The 24,201-nt window shown below is 36.5% G+C and overlaps 1 protein-coding gene across 1 annotated transcript in view; it reads left to right on the top strand.

Moving 5' to 3' along the window:
• Nucleotides 1-20,458, top strand: part of LOC308650638 (cytochrome P450 3A9-like) — a gene marked incomplete at both ends in the record, with an annotated part of 162,639 nt that extends 142,181 nt beyond the window's left edge. Inside the window, 9 exons of the mRNA XM_081296819.1 lie at nt 1,044-1,157; nt 1,413-1,501; nt 2,178-2,326; nt 10,876-11,003; nt 12,605-12,671; nt 15,743-15,903; nt 17,461-17,687; nt 18,784-18,946; nt 20,363-20,458. Of these exons, the coding sequence (XP_081152945.1) occupies nt 1,044-1,157; nt 1,413-1,501; nt 2,178-2,326; nt 10,876-11,003; nt 12,605-12,671; nt 15,743-15,903; nt 17,461-17,687; nt 18,784-18,946; nt 20,363-20,458 (1,194 nt within the window). The remainder of the gene's footprint in view (nt 1-1,043; nt 1,158-1,412; nt 1,502-2,177; nt 2,327-10,875; nt 11,004-12,604; nt 12,672-15,742; nt 15,904-17,460; nt 17,688-18,783; nt 18,947-20,362) is intronic.
• Nucleotides 20,459-24,201: the final 3,743 nt, after the last annotated feature.

The following is a 24,201-nucleotide window of genomic DNA, read 5'->3' as shown; positions in this document are numbered from 1 at the left end:
TGGGAGAAAGCATTCAGTTTGCCACCAGTACGTACATTGTTAGCTAGAAATTGTTTTTTGTAGAATCTCTGTCATGTTGAAGAAGCTTCCCTCTGCTCCTAATCCCCTAAATGTTTACAGTGAATGAGTGCTGGAAGCATACATTTTTTGGTGGTAGTGAGGTACTGGGGAATGAACTCAGGGACACTAGACCACTGAGCCAAATTCCTGGTCCTATGTTGTACTTTATTTAGAGACAGGGTCTCACTGAGTTGCTTAGCACCTCAACACTGCTGAGGCTTGCTTTGAACTTGTGATCATCCTGTCTCAGACTCCTGAGCTGCTAGGATTACAGGCATGCACCACTGTGCCTGGATGGAAACATACATTTTAACACAAAAAATATATTTTAGATGACAGAACTAAATTTCAAGGGTTTTACTTTGGAAGTCTAGCACCCAGGTGAAAAATAGAATTATCTTCCTTTTCTGATCTGCCCTTTTAGAAAATACTGAAACAACTTCCATTAAAAACTTGTGTTTTTTTTCCTGTATTACACTTACATTCCAAATCCTTCAATTTTCAAATATTATTATTTTTAAAATTATCATATCTAGGCATCCTTTTATCAAGACACTTATGCCGTAAATGCATGTAAAGACAGAACTGATCTTAGGTAACATACAGTTGACCAAGAACATCTGGTATCTGTCACCAACCCATTTCTGCTCTGCATAGCCCTGGAGTTTGTACTAGGTCTTCTTAGGTCTTCTTCCTGTCTATTCCCCTGGAAAAAGTTTCCAACCAAGTGGAAATTTTGCATCTAAACAAAGGTTGGAATATAAAGTCCAAAAGCAGTGTGAGGTACCTGGGTATCTCTTTCAAACTCTCAGGAGATTATGTCACTTGGAATAAATATTATTGAGTGTCTGACATAGGGCCAACTACCTAGTAGGCAGTCACTAAACATTTTTTTAAATAAATGATACTTATTTAACAACTTTTGCAACTGTGGAGACCTCGACATTTATGTAGGACAAAATCTCTTTTCCTTTGGGTGCTAGAATTTTGGTCCAAGGGGTTTTATGAAAAAAGCCATCTCCTTGTCTGAGGATGAAGAGTGGAAGAGAATAAGAACACTGCTATCTCCAACATTTACCAGTGGAAAACTCAAGGAGGTAAGGAGGGCTTTTCATTGAAAACTTAGAGAATAAACCTGGGGATGGGTAGAAAATGAGATAGATTGTAGTCCCTTTTAAAGGGATAGTTCTCTGAATTTGAACTTCCTAAAAATGTTCTTTTGGCTTTATGTTTTAGAAGAGATATAGTAAGATTCATTATAAATGTCTCATACTTCTTTATCCTGGGAAAACCATAGCCTTGTGGACTGAGTCTCTCACTTAACTATGGCTGATTTTGTGTTTTGTGCGTAGATGTTCCCCATCATTAACCAGTATGGAGATGTGCTGGTGAAAAACGTGAGACTGGAATCAGAGAAGGGCAAGTTTATCAACTTGAAAGAGTAAGTAGCAGGGCAGCTCTGGCATTCCAAGCTCCACCAGGAGCCCCTCCAACTGCCTACCACAGAACTGAATCTCAAATTTGAGCTAGTACAATGAGCAGACAAAAGCAAGTTTGGAGTCACAACTCCAACTTCTCATCTAAGAAAGGGCTGCTCCCAGGAGGAGACAGGGCAGCTGGGGGAGAAAGTATCTCTCCTGTATCCACCAAGGTTTGTTTGGCTGCTATTTATGACTTTGGATATACTAGAAGACAAAATACTGTCAAGGTCACGGTCACCTTTTTGAGCCCTCTAAGAAGACTCAGTTATTTCACCCTTGTCCTGCTGAAGCTCAGTTTGTATACAACTGTCATCATCCACATTCTATTTGTCTGATTATGGATCTTATCCCTGTGTGGGTGAACTTCTTGAGTTCAGAGGTGAGTCTAACTCACCTCACTGTCCCCCTGACTCCTAGCACAAGGGCAGTACCTCATTTGAAACTCATAAAGACCTCTTGGTCAGTGTGAAGGGATTGTAGACTGATCTGATGGTCCAGCAGATAACTGTTGACAGTGTGTGGCTCTCTGCTTGTCTTGCTTGGGCACATGAACTTACTCCTACTCCTTGCTGCATGTGTAGTGGAAGGATTGGGAAGAGGCACTGGTTTTAACTTTCTATATCTTTCTCTATTCAGCATCTTTGGGGCCTATAGCCTGGATGTGATCACTGCTACATCATTTGGAGTGAACATTGATTCGCTCAACAACCCACAAGATCCCTTTGTGGAGAAAGTCAAGAGGCTCTTAAGATTTGATTTCTTTGACCCTTTGCTCTTCTCAATAAGTATGTGAACTACCATGTTATTCATTCATTCTCTTTTTAAATAAGAGTGTTATTGATACATAATTAATATACCTTTGGATTACCCTACTTAACTTATACAATTAAATGGTTTTCAGTTCAAAGATATATGCAGCCATCACTAGTGACCATTTATCAACTCAGAAGAAGTCTATAATTTCACTATTAACTCTCTATTCCCCAAGCCTAAGCAACCATGAATCTATTTTCTGACTCTATAGATTTGCTGATACTGTGAATTTTCTGTTAATGGAATCCTAAAAGTCATGTCTGACTTCTTTCATTTATCATTATGTTTTCAAATTCTTCCATCCTGAAGCATGTGTGAGTACTTCATTCCTTTTTTAAAAGAAATTATTTATTTATTTGTTCTAATTAGTTATGCATGACAGCAGAATGCATTTCACTACATAATACACTAATAGAGTGCAAGTTTCCATTTCTGTACTTTTACTTAAAGTAGATTCACACCATTTGTGTCATCATACATGTACCTAGGGTAATGATGTCCATCTTATTACACCATAATTCCTATACCCATAACCCTTCCCTTCCCTTTTCTTTCCTTTGCCCTCTCCGAAGTTCCTCCATTCCTCCAATGACCACCCCATTACGGATCAGCAACCAATTATGAGAGAAAATATTTGGCCTTAGGTTTTTTGGGATTGGGTTACTTCACTGAGCATTGTATTCTCCAAATCCATCCATTTATCTAAAAATTTTATGATTTTTTCTGTTTTAATGCTGAATAATATGTCATTGTATATATGCACCAGAGTTTCTTTATTCATTCATCTACTGAAGTGCATCCAGGTTGGTTCCACAGTTTAGCTATTTTGAATTCAGCTCTATAAACATTGATGTGGCTGTGTCCCTGTGGTATGCTGATTTTAAGTCCTTTGGATATAAACTGAAAAGTGGGATAGCTGGGTCAAATGGTGGTTCCATTCCAACTTTTCGAGGAATCTCCATACTGCTTTCCATATTGGTTGCATCAATTTGCATTCCCACCAGCAATGTAAGAGTATGCCTTTTCTCCCACATACTCACCAATATACATTTTTGCTTATTTTCTTCATAACTGCCATTCTGAGAGAAGTGAGATGAAATCTTGAGAGGAGTTTTGATTTGCATTTCTGTATTTACTAGAGAAGTTAAACCTTTCTTCATATATTTGTTGACCAATTGTATAGCTTCTTCTGAGAAGTGTCTGTTCAGTTACATATGCTATTTATTGATTGGGTTATTTGTTTCCTTGGTGTTAATTTTTTTGAGTTCTTTATACATCCTGGAGATTAGTGCTCTATATGATGTGTATGCTGTAAAAATTTGCTCCCATTCTTTAAGCTCTCTCTTCACCTTATCGTTTCTTTTGTTGAGAAGAAGCTTTTTAGTTTGTTTAGTTTGAATCTATCAGATTTATTGATTCTTGATTTTATTTCTTGTGCTTTAGGAGTCTTGTTAAGGAAGTCAGAATCTAATCAAAGATAATCAAAATTTTGGCCTACTTTTTCTTCTATTAAGTGCAAGGTCTTTGGCCTAATTCCTAGGAGCTTCATTCATAATGAATTAAGTTTTGTGCATGATGAGAGATAGGGGCTTAATTTCATTTTCCTACATATGGATTTCCAGTTTTCCCTGCATCATTTGTTGAAACGACCATCTTTTTTTTCCCAATGAATGTTTTTGGCACCTTTGTCTAGTATGAGATAACTGTATTCATGTAGGTTTGTTTCTATATCTTTTGTTCTGTACCATTGGTCTATGAATCTGTTTTGGTGCCAATATGGATTTCCAATTTTGCCAGCACCATTTATTGAATAAGCTCTTTTCTCCAGTGAATGCATTTGTCACCTTTATCTGCTATGATGTAACCATATTCATGTGGGTTTGTCTCTGTGCTCTGTTCTGTACCATTGGTCAACAAGTCTATTTTGGTGCAGATACTATGCCTTTTTATTTCTATAGCTCTGTAGTATAGTTTAAGGTCTGGTATTGTGATGCCTCCTGCTTCACTTTTCTTGCTAAGAATTGCTTTAGCTATTCTGGGTCTCTTATTTTTCCAAATACATTTTATAATTGCCTTTTCTATTTCTATGAAGAGTATCATTGGGATTTTAATAGGGATTGCAGTAAATATGTAAAACACTTCTGGTAGTATGGGATTTGCCAGAATTTAATTGAGAACGTTTGCATCTATGTTCATTAGAGTTATTGGTCTGAAATTTTCTTTTGTTGATGTGTCTTTGACTGTTTTTGGAATCAGGGTGATACTGGCCTCATAGAATGAGTTTGGAAGTGTTCCCTCTTTTACTATTTCATGGAATAATTTGAGGAATATTGGTATTAGGTCTTCTTTGAAGAACTTGTGAGAATCTGTCTGGTCGGGGGTCTTCTTTGTATGTAGCCTTTTGATGGCATCTTTTATTTCCTTGCTTGAAATTGATCTTTTTAACCTGTGTATGTGATCCTGATTCAGTTTGGGTAGATCATGACTCTAGAAATTTATTGATGTCTTTAATATTTTCTATTTAATTGGAGTATAAATTTTCAAAATAGCTTCTAATTATCTTCTGTATTTCAGAAGTGTCCATCATGATATTTCCTTTTTCATCACAGATTTTAGTAATTTAAGATTTTTCTCTCTCTCTTTCTCTTTGTTAGTGTGGCTAAGCATTTATAAATTTTATTTTTTTTCAAAGAACCAACTTTTTGTTTTGTCAATTTTTTCAGTTGTTTCTTTTGTTTCAATTTCATTGATTTCAGCTCCAATTTTAATTATTTCCTGTCTTCTACTACTTTGGGTTTTGATTTGTTCTTGTTTTGGGGGGGCTTTGAGATGTAAGATTAGGTCATTTATTTGTTGACTTTTCTTCTTTTAAGGAATGAACTCCATGCAATGAACTTTCTTCTTAGTACTGCCTTCATAGTGTCTCAGAAATTTCTATATGTTGTATCAGTGTTCTTGTTTACCTTTAAGAATTTTTAAATCTCCTCTCTGATATCTTCTTCTATCTCTTGCTCATTCAATAGCATTATTTTTTTAGTTTCCAGGTATTGGAGTACCTTCTATTTTTCATTTTATCATTGATTTCTAATTTTATTCCATTATCTGTTAGAATGCAGGTTACTGTCTCTGTTTGTTTGTATTTGCTAAGATTTGCTTTGTGGCATAATATATGGTATATTTTAGAGAATAATCCATGTGCACTTGAGAAGAAAGTGTATTTACTCATTAATGGGTGAAATATTCTCTATATGTCTATTAAGTCCAATTTATTGATTGTATATTGAGTTCTATAGTTTCTTTGTTTAGCCTTTGTTTGGAAGATCTATTAGATCTATACTGGTTAAAGTCATCCAGTATCATTGTGTTGTGGTCTATTTTACTCTTGAAATTGAGAAGAGTTTGATGAATGTAGATGTTACATTGTTTGGGGGTATATGTATTTACTAGGGAGTGCTGCCTTGTATAGCAATTTAATGTTTACCTAATAAAGTAACTGTCAGTATGTTTTCCACAAAAGCCATACCCATCTCAAGTTCCCACCTAGAATGCACAAGAGCTCCTGTTACTCCTTATCCTGTCCAACACTTACGTTTCCCCATTGTTTTGTTTCTAGCTATCCTCCTGGGTGTATTGTGGCATCTCATTGTGGGTTTGATTTTAATTTCTATAAACTAATATGTTGAACAAGTTGAGCTATTTTTATGTCTTCTTTCTATAAAAGTCTTTTCAAGTCACAATTGTATTTCTGTTTGTAGGCGAGTTGTAAGATTTCTTTATTCTGGATACAGATTCCTGATGTGATGTGTTTTGCAATTTTTTTCTCCTCATCTACAGGTCTGGCTTGACTTTTTATTGTATATTTGGAAGTACCGTCTTTTTATATTTATAAAATATAATTTTTGTGTTTTTTTTAAAGAGAGAGAGAATTTTTTTAATATTTATTTTTTAGTTTTTGGCGGACACAACATCTTTGTTTGTATGTGGTGATGAGGCTGGAACCCGGTCCGCATGTACGCACCGCGAGCGCCCTACTGCTTGAGCCATATCCCCAGCCCAAATTTTTGTGTTTTTATTCCCTTTTTTTTGGCTTCACAATCTTAGACTCCAGATCTAAAATTGTAAAGTTTTAATTTCTTGCTTTTTTCCTAAGAGTTGGTTTAATTTTATGTTTACATCTTTGGTCCATTTTTAGTTGGATGTTTTTTACAGTATGAATTTAGGGCCCAACTTTAATCTTTTGCGTGTCTCTGTCCAGATGAACCAAAAGCATTTATTGAAAAGAGTGGTTTTTCCATATTTCACTGTCATGGCACCTTTCTCAAAATTCTTTGAACTATAGACACATGGGATTATTTCTTATCAACACTATAATTCTTCTGTCAGTTTTTTTGTCTTTGAATTTTAAGATCACATCTTTTGTAAAGAATAATAATTTGACTTCTCTTTTTCCTATTCCTTTTATTTCATTATTTGGCCTCATTGCTCAAAGATTTCAGTTGATATATTGACTAAGAGTGGTGACAGTGGACATTTTTGTCTTATTCCTTATTTTAAAGAAAATGCTTTTAGTTTTTTCTTGTCCATATGCTGTTTGGGATTTTCATATATGACATTAATGATGTGAAGGAATTTTCTCCTATTCTTTGCTACTTCAGTGTTTTTAATTTTTGACCAGTGCATTATAATTACACATAATATGGAGCTTCATTCTGACATAATTATACAAGCATGGAATATAATTTGCTCTAATTTAGTCTCTAGTACTTCCCCTGTCCCTCTCCTCTCCCTCTAACCTGTTTCCTTTCCTTTAGTCTACTGGTCTTTATTCTATTTATTTATCATTCTTTTTAATCAATGCATTATGGATATGCAAAAAGGGGAAATTCATTGTGGTGAATTATATGCCCCCTTTATGTCATCCCAGAGCTCATGGATATTCTGATCATGGTTTCCTCTTGTTTCCCTTAATGCTGACTGAGGTTTATATGTTTCAAGTGTGAAGTTTTATCTTCCAGGTGACCTAATATATTTGCAAGAATTCAGCTAAATTTTTATTTGATTTATTGAGATTTTTATTTCTCAAATTTGTTTTGTCTTTTCAGAATATCTTTCACATCCTGTGTTCTCACCCAGAGTTCATTCCTTAGATCATGTCTCAGTTTATTGATAATGTTAACAATCAACTTTTAAAATTATTTGCTTGGGATTTCATCAACTGCAATATCTGTGAATTTAGTATTGGAGAATAATAAGCTTTTGGAGACAGGATGACAGCCTGTTTGCTGAGGTTCTGTATTTGTGTATATGTTGAGACGGATTCCTTTTGCTCATGTATGTGGGGGAGTTTAATGAATATTTATTTCATCATTTTAAGCCCTGATATGAAGACATATCTTAACTTTAACACATCTAATCAATGTAATCAGTCTTGGGCTCAAGAACAAGTACCACTTTCAGAAAATAAGTGCCAGTAACAGTAATAACTTAAGAGCAAATCATATATCAACATATACTATAGCATTTATTAGTAATGAGCTCTGCAACTCTATTAACCAAAGAGAAAAGTGAGTGAGGAGTAACATAGAGTAGGTGGAAAAGCTTAAGCATTAGCAATATAGTATGGCAAACTGTATTAGAAGGATAAAGCATAAAGAAAATAAAAAGAAAAATAAAGAAAAATTGGGAGAGGGAGGAGAGAAAAAACAATGAAGCACAGGAGAATGGAGTGGAGGTGAAAGAGAAGCAGAATTGACATGGGATCCATTTCATTCAAAAAATAAATAAAATTATATGAATTCTAAAAAATACATAATGAGAAGACACTGGGAGTTTATCTCCAATAGTGAATGCAAGACCACTCATAGAGCTTCAGTTTTATTCCTGTTGAAGCTTTAAATTTGCAGACATTGCTTTGTGGGGTTTTGATTTTAGAATCTCCCAGTTATGAAGGATTTTATGTGACACCAATGTCATGCTGTTTGTGTGTTTTCAGCTCTGGCCCAAGCTGGCCAAACTTGCTGGAGGAGTCTGTGTGCTGAGCTCTGACCCCTCTGCCTGGCAGCATCTGCTGTGGGAGTATTGTATGATTCATAGCGGACTTCACTTTAAAAATGGCTTTGTTCTTGTGACTGGGGTGGGAATGTGAGTGTGGTAGGGTTGTTGGTCAACTTCTAGAAAACAAAGAGAATCAGTACAGGATCTAGGTGTATCACACCCCTCCTTCAGAAAGCCTGAGTCCCTGTGCTGGGTTGTGTGTGTGGAATGTTTCCCTCCATCCCTCAGACCCTCTGGAGCTTGGGGAGGTGTCACAGGTACTGTGGGATGCTGTCACAGGCCCAGGGTTTTCAACCTGACCCTGATTTGTCCTATTTCCATCTCCTGTCAGCCAAGGTCAGACTGCCAATTTCAAATGAAAGTGCTCTTCACACTTTACTCTGCAGACTCTCAGACAGTTGCAGCTTGCCCCACAAAGCTTCTCCTTTTCTGTGTTGTAGTCCCACTCCTGTGTCCAGATTGATGCATGATCTGGACACCCGCCAATACAGTAAAAGATAAGGATTAGGTGGCCATTTTTCTTGGTATTCAAAAAGAAAATATACCAGAAACAATACTAAAAAGAGCAAAAACAATACTAAAAAGAGCAAAAAAAAAAAAAAATGAGTGAAACATGAAAAGCAAGGGTAAATTGCAGGGATTCCTAGTCTCCCTCCCAGAAAGTACTAACAGAGAATGTCTTTAGCTGATGCCACTTCACCACTTTTACTCTCTGCTGGAAAGTGCCTGGTCTTTCTGTTGAGCTAGCTCTGATGAGCTTATTTTCTTCTCAGATGATGATTTTGTTGGACAGCAGCACCATTCATCTTAAACGGGGTGGGAGTAATTTGGGCCCATTGGGGAGGAGCTTCCTCTCCCCCATGGAACCAATGCACACCCAGAACTGCTGCCATCTATCCCATGAATTAATTCTCTTTGTATTCTAGAAGTTGATATTTTTGGATTTCGCCTGATTGCTAGTTTTCTGGGTTGCTTGCTATCATTTCCCCACAGTCTTCCCATCTCCCCACAAAATTGTTGTTTTAATTCAGTCTCCAGGGACTGCTGAGTTCTACTGATACATCATTTTTCCTGACCTCCAAATCTGATTTTTTTTGTTGTATATAATTCTTTTTATATGATGCTAGATTTAATTTGCTAATACTAGTTGAGATTTTGCATCCATAATTATAAGATATGTCAGTTTGTAGTTGTCCTATGTTATCTTTGTGTTAAGTCTTATGATTAGGTTAACATGGGCATTTTAGGATCTTTTACAAGTGTTCATTGTATTCTATATTTGAAAATACTAGATATTTCTATGAATTTTTGTGGAGAAGTAAAGAATTGGTATTAGTTCTTTGAATGTTTGGTGGAATTGTCCATGGAACATCTGAACCTGAGCTGCTCTTTGTAGAAAAGTTCTTAATTTCTATTTTAATCTCATCATGTGTTGTATGTCTATGTATATTGTCTATTACTTTTTGTGTCAGATTCTGTTGTTTGTATTTTTTCTAGGAATTTGTCCATTTCATTTAAGTTATGTAATTTGTATAGTTGTTGTGATAATTTGATTGTTAAAATATCTTTATATTTCTTTCTATGTTTATAATGTCAGTATTTCCCTTTTTTTATTTTGAACGCTAGTAACTGTAGTCTTTCTATTTCTTAGACAGTCTAGCTATTATTTTGGCAACATTGGTGATATTTTTCAAATAATTGCATTTGTTTTTATTAATTTCTTCTATTGACATTATTTTCTCTTTGATTAGCTTTCACTTTGGTCCTTAATATTTTCTTCCTTCTGTTTTCTTTACTTTTAATTTGTTCTTCTTTTTTCATGATATATTGTGTGAAGTTTGATTGTTCATTTGTGATCGTTGTTTTTATTTAATAGATAACAATTTTCCGCTACACAATAATGGCTTTTTCTTCATTCCATAAGTTTAATATATTATTCCTTCTTTTTTCCTTTCAGTACTTTATCTATTTCACTTTATATTTCTTCTTTCATCCAGTGTTTATTTAGGTGAATATTGATCAATTTTCCCATACATTGAGTTTCCCAATTTTTTTTCTAATAATGCCTTCTGGATTCCTCCTGTGATGGAATCTCTTTATCCCATCCTGACTGCTCTTTCTTGAAGAGCATGATTAACCACAGTCCCAGACTAAAGCCTAGTTTTATCCAAAGACACTCTATTCAAGTACATGAAGAGGAAAAGGGTCAGGGTTTTCATTTGCTCCTTTGGTCACTCCACACAGGCACAAGGGGCCACTGATCTCACTGCTATGATGGTGGCCCTATATATGACCTCCTCTTGCTAAGCCAGGGGCCTGGAGCCCAATCAGTGGTCCTAACAGGAACAGTTCCTCTTCAGGAACCCTTATGATTTCCAATTTTCTGATTGGTAGAAAAGATGTAATTGCTCCAGGTAAATTTTACATTTTTCACTGAAGTGTCCTTTGTTCTTTCTTTCCCCCGCAGCAATCTTTCCATTCCTTACTCCAATTTATGAGGCAATGAATATCTCTATATTTCCAAAGGATGTCACTAATTTTTTAAAGAAAGCTATAAACAGAATGAAAGAAAGTCGCCTTCAAGAGAAACAACAGGTAAAATCTGGTGGTGGTTACAGAGGAGGTTAATTTTGATAACTTATTTGCCTATGGGTGTATGACTTCCATACTTCTTTGTATATTTTTTAAAAGTAGATGAAGAACTCTTGGTTGAGAGTAGTAGAGGGTTTTCATTTGGGGAGAATAAAGAATTTAGCATCTGGTAATTGAGATACAAGAATGAATCAGAGAGGGAATTTAATTAGAGTAATATGTATTCCAAGCTTTTATAATAATGTCAAAATGGACTCTACTCTCATACATAACTAAAAAGAACTAATAAAAAGATTAAAATGAATAAAATTACATATTTCAAATATTGAAAAAATAGTGAACCAAAGAGAAAACATTTACAATTAAATGATGGGAATGGAATTTAGTTTGTCAAGGCATAAATATTGCTGATAGAAAAAGTCCCAAAGGAGTCCTTGTACATTATTGAATAGAATGTAAATTAGGACAGCCTTTATGAAAAATTGTCTGGAGGGCCTTCAGAAGTCAAATACAGGCCCACTGTGTGATCCAGCAATCTCACTACTGGTTATCTAGCCACAGAAAGTGAAATCAGTATGTCAAAGAGAGATATGTACTTCCATGTTTATTGCTGCACTATTTTAAAATTGTTCCTATTAATTGAGCCAAATAGATTTTGGAAATATCCATTATCAGGAAATGATAAATGCAATTAAAGATGTGTCTAAACTGACATAAACATCAAACAGCATATATATATATATATATATATATATATATATATATATATATAAAATCAGGTACCTTGTTAATATGTGTATAGCTAAATATTTTTATACATCAGTTGAAATGATTTTTTAAATAGAGGAAATTTTTTTATCATATCCCTTCTCTTCAATAGATAAAATTTAAACGTAATATTTTTTTCCTGATGCTTTAATTTTATCAGATTTTACATTGACAAAGAATCATTGCATCTCCAAACCTCTCACTTTACAAATTCTCCACAGAAGGCATCCTCAGTGTAGCTGGTACTGTATGGCCCCTAATGGAGCAGGCATGGGTTCTTTGGGTGAAGGTTTGTTTCATGTATGAAGGCCAGCACAAGGATGTGTGCAGGCCAGGGAGCCAAGATGGGCCCTCCAGGTGACAGTACAAGTTCATAGCTTCAAGCATGGTGGGATCTTTCAAGAAGCTTGCCCAAAATCTAATGATAAGCTCTATAAATGGAAGGAGATTAATCTGTGGCATCTTTGGTGAAGAATTAAGGCAGTAAAACAAAATATTGCAGTCCAGGACTTCTCCCTGAGCAAACAAATGTAACAGGAGACAAAGCCAACCACTCTTTGGCCAGGAGGCTGTGTTCAGAATCCATAGAAGCTCACAAGCATGGAGAGCAAAGACCAGTAGCTATTGGACACCACAGCCAGTTTTCACTCAGGGAAACGTCCTACTCTCCAAAGTTTGTAGATGGATACTTTTCTTCACTGATGACTTAGGAAACTCCAGCTAGACTTCTGTACTTAAAGAAGTCATAGTCCCAGAAGGGTAGATAAGTTCTGCACTCTTAATTTATTTCTGACTTCATAATTAACATTCTATCTTTGAAATCACTCTGATTCTAGCATCGGGTGGATTTTCTTCAGCTTATGATAAATTCTCAGAATTCCAAAGATGTGGAATCTCATAAAGGTAACCAAGGTTGCTACCTTGTCTACTGATGGGGAAACTCAGTGGGAAGGTTTGTTCTTGAAATTTTCAGCAGGTTTTCCAGGAAGAAGAGCATTTCTACCAAGTTGCAGAAAGGCCATGCTTGGATATTATATACAGTAGCCTGAGAAACTTTCTGGAAAGACACCTAGAGCCATGTTCAATGTTGAAGCTGATATAAACAAGTATTTGTTTCACTAGCATGGTATTTTTATTCAACTTATTTTCTTAATATTTTTATTTCATGCTCAATTTCTCCCTTATTTGTCCACTGGAATCCCTTTCACGTAGGCTCTTGAGTCCTCTATTATTCTTTTCACCTTTCCTTGTGATTGTTTAAAAAGCAGCTTCTGTTTATTCTGAGAAATTATACATCCATAAAAATATTGAACTGAAAACACAGAGGTTCTCCATGTAGTCTTGAATACACTGCTTCACTCTTAATATCCACCACCAGAGAGTTATATTTGTCACAGTTCAGGAACCTGTATTGACACACTTCTATCATTCAAAGTCCGCAGACTTCCTTAGGGTTTGCTCTTGGTCTTGTACATTCTCTGACATGTATTTACATTATAGAAACATACAGTATATTCTGTGCCCTTTCCATTTATTTTCCCAGTATTTTCTTGCTTTCTGATTTAAGATATTCCAGGTTTCTGCTCTGTTTCTCCTGACAGCTTTGGAATCGGTGATTTTTCAATGGATCTTAGGGTTTTTATTTATTTATTTAGTAATTAATGAAATTTAGAAATCAAAATCTGTGATCATCTTGTGGATTTTTGCTTTTAGATACTCTCAGCAGACAAGATTATTATCATGAAATACTTCTACATGAAGCAGAGGAAAGAAATATTTCTGTATCTACTCACATCCAGTGATATAAACTATTTTTCTCTCTCCTTCAAAAGAAATTTTCTAATTTAGAGCTTATTTCTGTGACATAAATACTCCCATTGCAGTTCTAATTTTTGGTACCCATTGTCTTGACAATCATATGAAAAATTCCTGAATGTTGAACAATTAATTCTAGAGATGAGGGCTGGACTTCCTACAGCCTGCCAGTGTACATATTTTTTAAAATATCTTTATTTTTTAGTTGTAGGTGTACACAATATTTTATTTTATTTTTATGTGGTGCTGAGGATCAAACCCAGTGCCTCACATGTGCCGGGTGAGTGCTTTACCACTGAGCCACAAACCTAGCCCCAATGTACATAATTTTTTAATATTCATTTTTTGGTTGTAGATGGACACATTATATTCTTTTTATTTATTTATTTTTATGTGGTGCTGAGAATCAAACCCAGGGCCTTGCACATGCGAGGTGAGCACTCTACCGCTGAGCCATAACTCCAGCCCCTCCAGTGTACATATTTTTGTGTTCACATGTGTATATCCATCCATCCATCCATCCATCCATCCATCCATCCATCCATCCATCCATCCATTTATCTATCCTATATGTATCTACCCAGTTCTATTCAGCTCTCTGTGATGATGGAAACAGTCTATAGTTTAACTATTTCAATATAATAACCACCAAACACATGTGCCTACTGACCATTTGACATGTGGCTAGTGCCACTGAGGAACTGAAGTGTATTGACTTTTAATTAATTAAAATTTAAACATTCACATATGGTTGGTAGCTACGAATGCAAACATCCGAGCTTTGAATTTTTTTTTTTTTTTTTTTGCGTTGGGGAGTGGGGTACCAGGGATTGAACTCAGGGGTACTCAACCACTGAGCCACATTTTCAGCCCTACTTTGTATTTTATTTAGAGACAGAGTCTCATTGAGTTATATAGCACCTTGTTGTTGCTGAGGACTCGTGAATATCTTGCCTCAGCCTCCCACTGGGATTACAGGTGTGTGCCACAGCACCTGGCCCAAACATTGACTTTATAGTCCTACTTCATGGGGTTTAAACTCACTGGGATAAAAGATTTCATAATTAGATGCTCTCATGACATCATCATAGAGAAACAGCATAGAAAAAAACATCAGTAAATCTGAACTCTGTACACATTTCAAACACTTGTTTTGTGTATTCTATTTTTATCTTGAATTGCATGTTTGGCATAGGGACCATGTTGTTTCAGGGCCCCAGGTATCTAAACGTCCTGATGCATTCCAAGATACATGAGTTAATTTCATGATTGTGTTTAGCTTCTGTCAAGAGAAAAATCAACATAGAGGTCAGCTTCTATGAGAAGAGCTATTTGGTGTGCATGATGTAGAGCAGAGAGAGGGAATGTACTAAGGAAGGTGACATTCAGTCGTGACTGAATAAGTGTTGTGTTTTACTAAAATTGACCCACTTTTTCACCACATGTAATGCCCACTGCCACTCTATTGACAGTTTTCAATAGAATAGAATCACCACATTTTATGGAAGTTCATAAAATGGAAGTTCATATTTTGACTTGGTAGTTCTAGGATGGGTTTGAGATTCTGTGTTTCTAATAATTTCCCAAATGCTATTGATGCTGCTTGTCCATGGACCAAGCTTTCAGTAGCAACAGTCCCTTTTCTGCCCAATATTTCCATACATTTCCTCCAACATGCTTAGATGAAAGATTCTTCAATTTCCCACACACTGAAACCTTAGTATTACAAACAATCAAATCAGTATTTCAAGCTATATGTTACCTAGAATAATTAAAATTGTCCTGGACAAGAATATCATCCACTTTTGTACTTACACAAAGTAGATTTATGATAATCTAAGGGACATATTGATCATACTGTGTATCTTAGATAGAAATGGTGCTTCTTGAAATTACCTATCTTTGGTGGTGCTGAGAATGGCATAGTTAGTAGCCAAGTCCAAGTGTGGTGTAGACCTCAGAAAACTGGATTAAAAAAAGTTTTCCATTGTCTCCCTATCAGATAGACACTAGACTGAAAACCACTCTGAGAATGACCCTGAACTGCTTTTCCATGGTCCTGCCTGGTGATCTGTGGGTTTTAATGGGATTTCTCTTCATCTAAACCCTGATGTTGTGATTTGCTGGATTTACCTAAATTGTGTTTCTTCTTCCATTAGCCCTGTCTGATCTGGAGCTTGTGGCCCAATCAATTATCTTCATTTTTGCTGGCTATGACACCACTAGCAGTGCTCTTTCCTTCATTTTGTATGAACTGGCCACCCATCCTGATGTCCAGACCAAACTGCAGCAGGAGATTGATGCGGCTTTGTCCAATAAGGTGAGAAGATGGTAACTGGAGAGGTAGGAGAGAGGTGGGGCCTCAACAAGACTACCTCCTTGTGGGCTGGGGATGTGGCTCAAGCGGTAGCATGCTCGCCTGGCATGCGTGTGGCCCGGGTTCGATCCTCAGCACCACATACCAACAAAGATGTTGTGTCTGCTGAGAACTAAAAAAAAAATAAATATTAAAAAAACTCTCTCTCTCTCTCTCTCTCTCTCTCTCTCTCTCTCTCTCTCTCTTCCTCTCTCACTCTCTCCTTAAAAAATAAAAATAAAAAGACTACCTCCTCCTCACTTCCTAGGAGGCTTTATCCAAAATATAGTCAGTGATTCTTTTCATCAGCTCTATTTGGAAAGGCTCTAAAGAAACAAATGAAGGAGAAAACAGCATTTTGGGGAAAATGTTATTCCCACAACTACAAGGAATTTTGAAAAGAGTGTAATTTCAGTAGTACCCATTACCAGTTACCATGATGATACCTAGGAAGTGTAAGCATGTGTCACTCAAGTGTCCAGATCATTGTCTCTGATGAGCTGTGGCATGAGCTCCTGCCCTGCTGTCTGCTGAGTGATCCTGGGCTTGGTGGGCAGGCCAACTCTGCTCTGCTCCACACATCTTCACACTCTAGTCATGTATTAGAGAGAAGAAGTCACGGGATGAGTCAGATTTTCTGTCTCCTGAGCCAAACTCTTTACTTCTACCTTACGTCCTCTCCAGTGACACACAGGCATTAGGTACATTTTGTGCCTGCTGATCTCACACCTCTGCCTAAACAGAGTCTATTGGATATGAATACACCTGGTCTCTTTGGCTGGCATGCCTGGTTTGGCAGTGAAGTGGGCACAAAGCCTCTTCTTCAGAGCTTACAATGAAGCCATGAAGAACAACCAGGAGACTGGTCCAGAAAGAGAGGGTGGGGCTGAGAGTGGCTTCTTGTCCTCCTTAGCATTTTCTCTGGAACTGAAATTGTGTGACATGATGCCATCCAAACTTAGCCTTCTTTGGTGGTATTAGGGTGGAAGTTACCAGTTTCTCCCAACATTTTTACATGATGTAGTGTTATCTCTAATATATATATATAAAATCTCCAAAGCAGGATTATTCAACTAAAACTGATGTAGAATGGTTATTTCTTTTTTTCTATGTTATATTTACTTGAAATAGATACATGAGTTTTCTAGTGAAAGGTGACAGTGACTTTCACATATTTTGCCTGAGTGTAATTGTCATATTCTCTTTTTGGTGCTATTAGTCACTTTTCCTCACATGAGAAAAAGTAGTACATGATGCTGCTGAGGATATTACACACTGAATTTGGGATTGTCCCAAAGGTCTGTTATGTACATAACTACTCTGCACTTCTCAATGGGCCATGGACATGGTTGTCAAATGGGCATGATTGTTATTACAATGCTCAGTCAATTGTAAGCACTACTCTCCTTCACCATTCTGAGTATATTTTGGGATATTCTAACACTTTAATAATACAGCATAGACTGAGTTTAAAGTTAGTTTCAAACCTTAATTCCCCCAAATTTCATTTTTTCCCTTCAGGCACCTGTTACCTATGATACCCTGATGCAGATGGAGTACTTGGACATGGTAGTAAATGAAACTCTCAGGTTGTACCCAATTGGTGCCAGAATTGACAGAACCTGTAAGAAAGATATTGAAATCAATGGAGTATTTATTAGTAAGGGGACACTGGTCATGATACCAATCTTTGTTCTTCATCGAGACCCAAAGTATTGGCCAGAGCCTGAGGAGTTCCGCCCTGAAAGGTACAGGGACCCCGGGAAAAGGAACAAACTGGGCTAGGCTGATTCAAGCATATCATTGTATCTATTAGCATAGGTGACATACAGGTAACTGTGCAATCATTTTCATGTATGTCTTTTTATTTTAAGCTGTTTTCATGTTACAAACATGACATTTTCTTGCAAAATGCTATAAATTTGTGACAAGGAATAAAAAGGATGCTATATCCATCCAGTATCTCAAATTCTTTAAATAATCACAAGTTTATAATGTGATTATGTTCTCAGAAACATATTTCTGTGTAAAGATAAACTTTTTTGCAAAACTAGATTGTATCATATTTTTTTTATTTTGAACAAATGTTTAACAATAAGTGGTAAATTCTCCATTATCACTTGATGACACTCTGTATGTACAGGTTTTGCATCTATGATTTCAACTAAATATAAACATTTTTCTTGTCATTTCCCTATAAACTGTCTAATACAATAAGTGTTTATAGAGTATGTACATTTTATTAGTTATTATATGCAATCCAGAGATGATTTAAAATATATTTCAGTATGTGCTTAGGGTATACAAATATTTCCCCATTATTTTTATAAGAGACATCATCACCCAAGATTTTGTTGTGGCCTGATGCTGAAACTAATCCTCCTCAGATATGGCACCATGACTGTGTTTGTGTGTATGCAAGTGTGTGTGTGTGTGTGTGTGTGTGTGTGTATGTGTGTGTGTGTGTGTTTTCAAATTTTATATAGTGTGCCAAAACTGACATAACCACTATTTCATTTCATTTTATGTGTTTATGTTTTATATGTCTTATATTTTGTGTTTGTGTTGTTTCCTTTACTATCTCAAATTTACCATGATTCCTTTTAAACAGCATTAATCTCATCTCAAAATGACTGAAAGATCCTATAGGTTAAGGGAGGAGGGTAGGTGGAAAAATTCCATAGCTTAACAATTCTCATAGCAAAACCACAGCTGGATTTCAATAAAAATCAGCCCAGAAAAGCATCCTTTCCACCATTGCTTGGGAGTGTCTAAGGGACATTGTGAAACAATAACTGTTGTGGTTTTAATGTTTTGTTGACTTGTCATCTATTGTGGAAACAGGTTCAGTAAGAAGAACAAGGACAGCATCGATCCTTATGTGTACATGCCCTTTGGAAATGGCCCCCGAAACTGCATTGGCATGAGGTTTGCTCTCATGAACATGAAACTTGCTCTTGTCAGATTAATGCAGAACTTCTCCTTTCAACCTTGTAAGGAAACACAGGTCAGTAGATTTTCATATAAATGTTTTACTTGAAGATGTTTTTCCAAACAGAGGGACCTAGTTACAGAAAAAAAAATATGTTCATTCATCATTTAATTCTTAGATTTATAGTCCAATGAGTCTCTTTTGCATCATCTTTGAGATTTTAGAGTTCTTCACTGTGGGGGCTCTAAGTCTATGGCTTTATGAAGACCAAAGTATAAAAAACATATGGGCTCAATGCAGATTAGTGTGACATGTGTATGTGTGGACTGTGAATTGAGCACAGTGTAAATTCAGCTTTAAGTCTCCTGGAGAGACCCTGTGCACAGTCATGAGGTGTGGTTACCACAGGATTATGATGTTTGAGTGAAGCTCTCCTCACTGGAACTTACACAACCTCCCTATTGATAGTGGTTCACTTTCAGGACTTGTGGGTTTAATATGCAACTTTTCCTTCTCAGTGGGCCATCTGCATGGGAGAGGAGGGTAGAGATGGTTTCAGGGCCAATTGGCTGATATAAAGGGGTCCTCTGACACACCAGGAATGGGGCAGATACTTTCTGCAAGCTCTGTCTTCTCCAGGCTGGTCTTCTCAATCTAAACAATAATTTGCTTCTTACTGAGAGCAAAAGAGTACTCTGTTGGAGATCCCCTCCCAGCCCTGTGGAGTGATTCTGGAAATGGCATGAGGATTTAGTCAAAACACTGAAGGGCTCAGAAGTTCCCCCATTTCCACTGGGCTTAGAAGCCAAGAGGAGATTCCCAAAGAGCAAAGCAAAGCATAATGGTCTTAAGGAATTAAGACCACTTCCATCATTCTACAGATTGAGTTCAACTGGAAGAAGTGAACAGACCCTTTGGAAGTTGAAGACTGCTTATGACATTGAAGTGTATAAAACCTCCTCAGGGTTCTTTGTTAAGTTTCAGCAGGCACAAAATTAACTTTATACAGTTCTCTAAAAGTTTGCCTTAATGTGTAGGAATCTATTTTAAATTTTTGAAACTTTTTTTTAATTTACAATTTTCTTAAAATCACTTTTTCTTTAGTTGATGGACATTATGTATTTTTATGTGGTGCTGATAATCAAACCCAGTGCCTCACATGCTAGGGAAATGCTCTACCACTAAGCCACAATTCCACTCCTTTATTTACAATTTTATCAATAAGGTGAATAAGTCAATCTCATTTTGTCTCAGGCCTCGTATAAGAGATATTCATGAAATAATTTTTCACATAAATGAATAATTTTACTATCCCATCATGACACATGTTAGAGAAGGAGTAGGAGGAGTTCAAGATACATGATACTAAAAGTAGTTTTCATGTTTGTAAAGCATGACTGTACTTAATGTATCTTCTCTACTTTGCTGCTGTGGTTGCTGTTGTTTCATTCATTGTGCTTCATTCTCCATGTGCTTGGCTATATGTTACAGATTCCTCTGAAATTAAGCAATCTAGAAATTCTTCAACCTGAAAAGCCCATTATTCTGAAGGTTTTGTGCAGAGATGGAACAATTAGTGGAGCCTAAACTTCCCAAAGGATTTTTGAATGGTTCTTCTTGGAGATGGGGACACAGAACATCAGAGAACAAAAATTTATTTTGTGAAGAAAACTCAAAATGAAGATAGACTCTATATTCCTCAATTGATGAATGATAAGAGATGCTGAACCTTTGCTGACATTGCTCAGGGTCTGTGCAGAGGAATATTATCTAATTTGTGATGGAAAGTATGTGCCAATCTCAGTGTCACTCACCCTTTCTGGGTCTAATGGTCTCTCTCCTCTCACTGCCAGTTAGTACTGGCAGCTCCTCCTGATCTCTGATCAGAGAATCAACAATTATCACCAAATTTGTCAACAATTTTTAATGAAAATGAGGGTGGTTGTGATGGCTTTTGTAGTGACATTGATATATGATGCGTTCTTTGAAATATGCTGTGATAAGTTTTATAATGAGAAAGTCAATAAAAATATCCTTATGAAATTTATCTGAAGCCTCTATGCCCATTTAAGGGGATATATAGTACTGAATCAGTGAAAGTCAAAACTCAATCTTTTGATCCTCATAATCACTGAATACATTGAGATTTTTCAGAAATTCAAATTAAATAGTAAGATAGATGCAGTTAACCCACTGTGAATTTTTGCATTGCTGTAAAAGTATATTCATAGTGTCCTTCTGCAATTTTTGAAGCACATAATTTGTAACACTCTACTGAGGTAGTTATTACTGCATCTCTAGTTTAGATTTCATATTCCCATCCTATCTCCCTTATTGATTCTGGAAAGCAAGAAACATATTTGTAGTCCATCTTCAATTCCCAACGTGATAACAAGCACAATAAGCATTGAATTAGAAAATGGTTGATAGTCAATCATTTTTACAGCAGTGCTCCTCAGATTCAACTGGTATCAAAAGCTACACAGGATTTTTTCATTTTATTCCTGTCCCATATCTTCCTTCCCTTTACTTCCCTTTCCCTTCCTGAATAATTCACTCCTAATGCCATTAGATGCGGTCCAGCAATGTGAGGGCACACTCCGTAGTGGAGGAGGGAATAATGGTGGCTTCAAGTCAGATATGAGATACAATTGGGAAGGTGTCCTCAGAAGGGACAGCCTGAGTATGGGAGCCCAAGCAACCTGAGATGGGCTCCACAGACAGAGGTAGCCTGTCATAAACACCCGTTGACAAAATAGGGTAAAAAACACCCCGGTGAGCTAAGGAGGGCATGTGGTTTTAGAATAGGATGAATGGAATTTAGCTGTATAAAGAGAGATTGTTTAAAAAACTAAATACATCAAGGACAATGAGATCCAGTTTTCATAGGAAATGTTGGTGAAGCGACTCTCTGGTTCAGGAAAGAAAACTGGAATTAGACTTGTGAAGGAGGACTGAAATGGAATGTATCACTGTGAATTCATGCTTTTCCTGATAGAAAAATAGAGAAACAAGTGTGTGTGTGTGTGTGTGTGTGTGTGTGTGTGAGTGTGTGTGTTTGTTTGAGTGTTTGAATACAGAAATTTAAATTCATACTTGTCTGCACAAATGGGACTGGGTAACAGTGACATTTTAATAGCAAGGACCAGTGGATCAGTCTTGGTGATGAGATCCTTGAATAAAAATACCATATTTCACTATAGGAAGCAGGGCTAGTTAGATAAAAGACTGATTCCAGGTTAAAAATTGGGAAAGTCCAAACTGAACCTTTAACATCTTTTTGTGCAAAATGCAAGAACACATTCAAAAAGGGAGGAAGGTGTCCCAGGTGTACCCAGGCTTATCCCACCTCCATCTTGGGCCCCTGGAAGCCTCTCCATAGCCCTCCCCATGCAATAGCCTCCACCTTGGGACAATAGGTAGGGGTTGGAGGCAGCTGCATCTCAGAATAGGTAGCCCAAAGCCACTGTAAGGCCCACTCTTTTAGCCCCATCTCTGAAAGTAGTTGTATCCATTTTGACACAACCCCACAGCTATCTTGAGTTATCTCCACTATTGCCACCACCACATTTAGTTGCAGTAGCATTATCATGGGTCATTGGCTGGGGGCCAGAAGTCCAAAACCAAGATGAGGTACAAGTAATCTTCAGGGTCACTATAATATTATAGGGTAGAAACTGTAATAAGTCAGATTTGCACTGCAAGAAAGGAAGACACATAGACAACATGAAAAAAACACACCAAGATACTACAATAATAGAATCCATGGAAAGTGCAGTTGATGAAATGTCAGAGAAGGAATTAAGAATATATATAATTAAAGTGACCTACAAAGTAAAGAATGACCTAATTGAGAAAACACAGGCAACCTTTGATCACACCAACAAAGAGATAAGGGGGCAAATACAGGTAGCAAAAGAGTACTTCATTAAAGAGAGATTCTGAAAATAAAATCAGAAATCAAGGAAACAATCAACAAACAAACAAAAACCCGACAGAAAGCATAAAGAGCAGATTAGATCACTTGGAAGAAAAATGTCAGAAAATAAAAACAAAATATACAATCTTGAAATTAAGTTCAGCACACAGTGAAGATGTTAAGAAAGCATAAACAGAACACCAAATAATTATGGGATAACATCAAAAGACCAAATCTTTTTTTTATAGCAGCACAATTTTTAATTGCCAGGTTATGGATCCAGTCTAGGTATTTTGTCAACAGATAAATAGATAAAGAAATGTGGGAAATATTCACAATGGATTTTGATTCAGTTATAAAGAATGGGATTATGTCATTTACAAAAAAATGAATGGAACTGGAAAACATCATGTTAATCAAAAAAAGTCAGACTCAGAAAGTTAAGGGTTGTATAATTTCTCTCATAGGTGGAAGCTAGAGAGAATAAAGGAAAAAAGGAATTTCATGGGGGAGAGGGGGAAAGTCCTGGGGGGGTGAAATTGATCAAATTATGTTATATGAGGTACAAATATGCCACAATGAGACCCTTATTCTATATAATTATTATGTACCAGTTAAAAAAAAAACAAAAGAGTAAATGCTCAAAAATATTTTTTAAAAGGTAGTAGAATATGTACTGTCATTTGTTGAGGAGAAGAAACTGTCAAAGATGGTGAAGTTCTAAATCCTAAGAGCTGGGTTGAGACTGAGTTCAATCTGTTCCCATTAGTCCCTAAATTTGCTAAAATTGTCCCTGGCTCATACTTTCCTCAGTTTCCTAGAGAAACTTTGGCTCAAATCTTAGGGTAAGGCTTCATTTATTTTCTCCCTGTCTTGCTTTTGCAACCAGTACCCAAGTTTTGTTCTTTTGCTTGGGTGAAATGGCCTCCTAATGGATGGCATTAACACAAGGTTTTGTTTTGTCTCATCTTCAATCTTTCTCACATTCTATTGACAGTTTTACCTTAATCTTAAAATTGCTGCTTTGGTCAAAATTATTGCTGCTATAAACAAGCATATGTCTGTTTCAATAGTTTTATTGATTCCAATTTGCTTAATAGATTGAATATAAACTCATTGACTTGGAATATAAAACTTCCTTGCTTTTAGCCTCATTTCTAATTCTTCTTTTTTTTTGCGGGGGGTACCAGGGATTGAACTCAGGGGTGCTCAACCACTGAGCCCCATTCCCATCCCTGTTTTGTATTTTACTTAGAGACAGAGTTTCACTGAGTTGCTTAGCACCTTGCTATTGCTGAGGCTAGATTTTATCCTCCTGCCTCAGCCTCCTGCCTCAGCTTTGATACTCTTGCCTCAGTTGGGATTACAGGTGTGCACCACTGTGCTTGGCTTGTTCTTTGTTTTTAAAGAA

Source organism: Spermophilus citellus (genome assembly GCF_964194105.1).
Source record: "Spermophilus citellus genome assembly, chromosome: 6".
In the NCBI taxonomy this organism is placed as follows: Eukaryota; Metazoa; Chordata; class Mammalia; order Rodentia; family Sciuridae; genus Spermophilus; species Spermophilus citellus.
The sequence above is the reverse complement of the archived record's forward strand: the minus strand, read 5'-3'. Positions and strand labels throughout refer to the sequence as shown.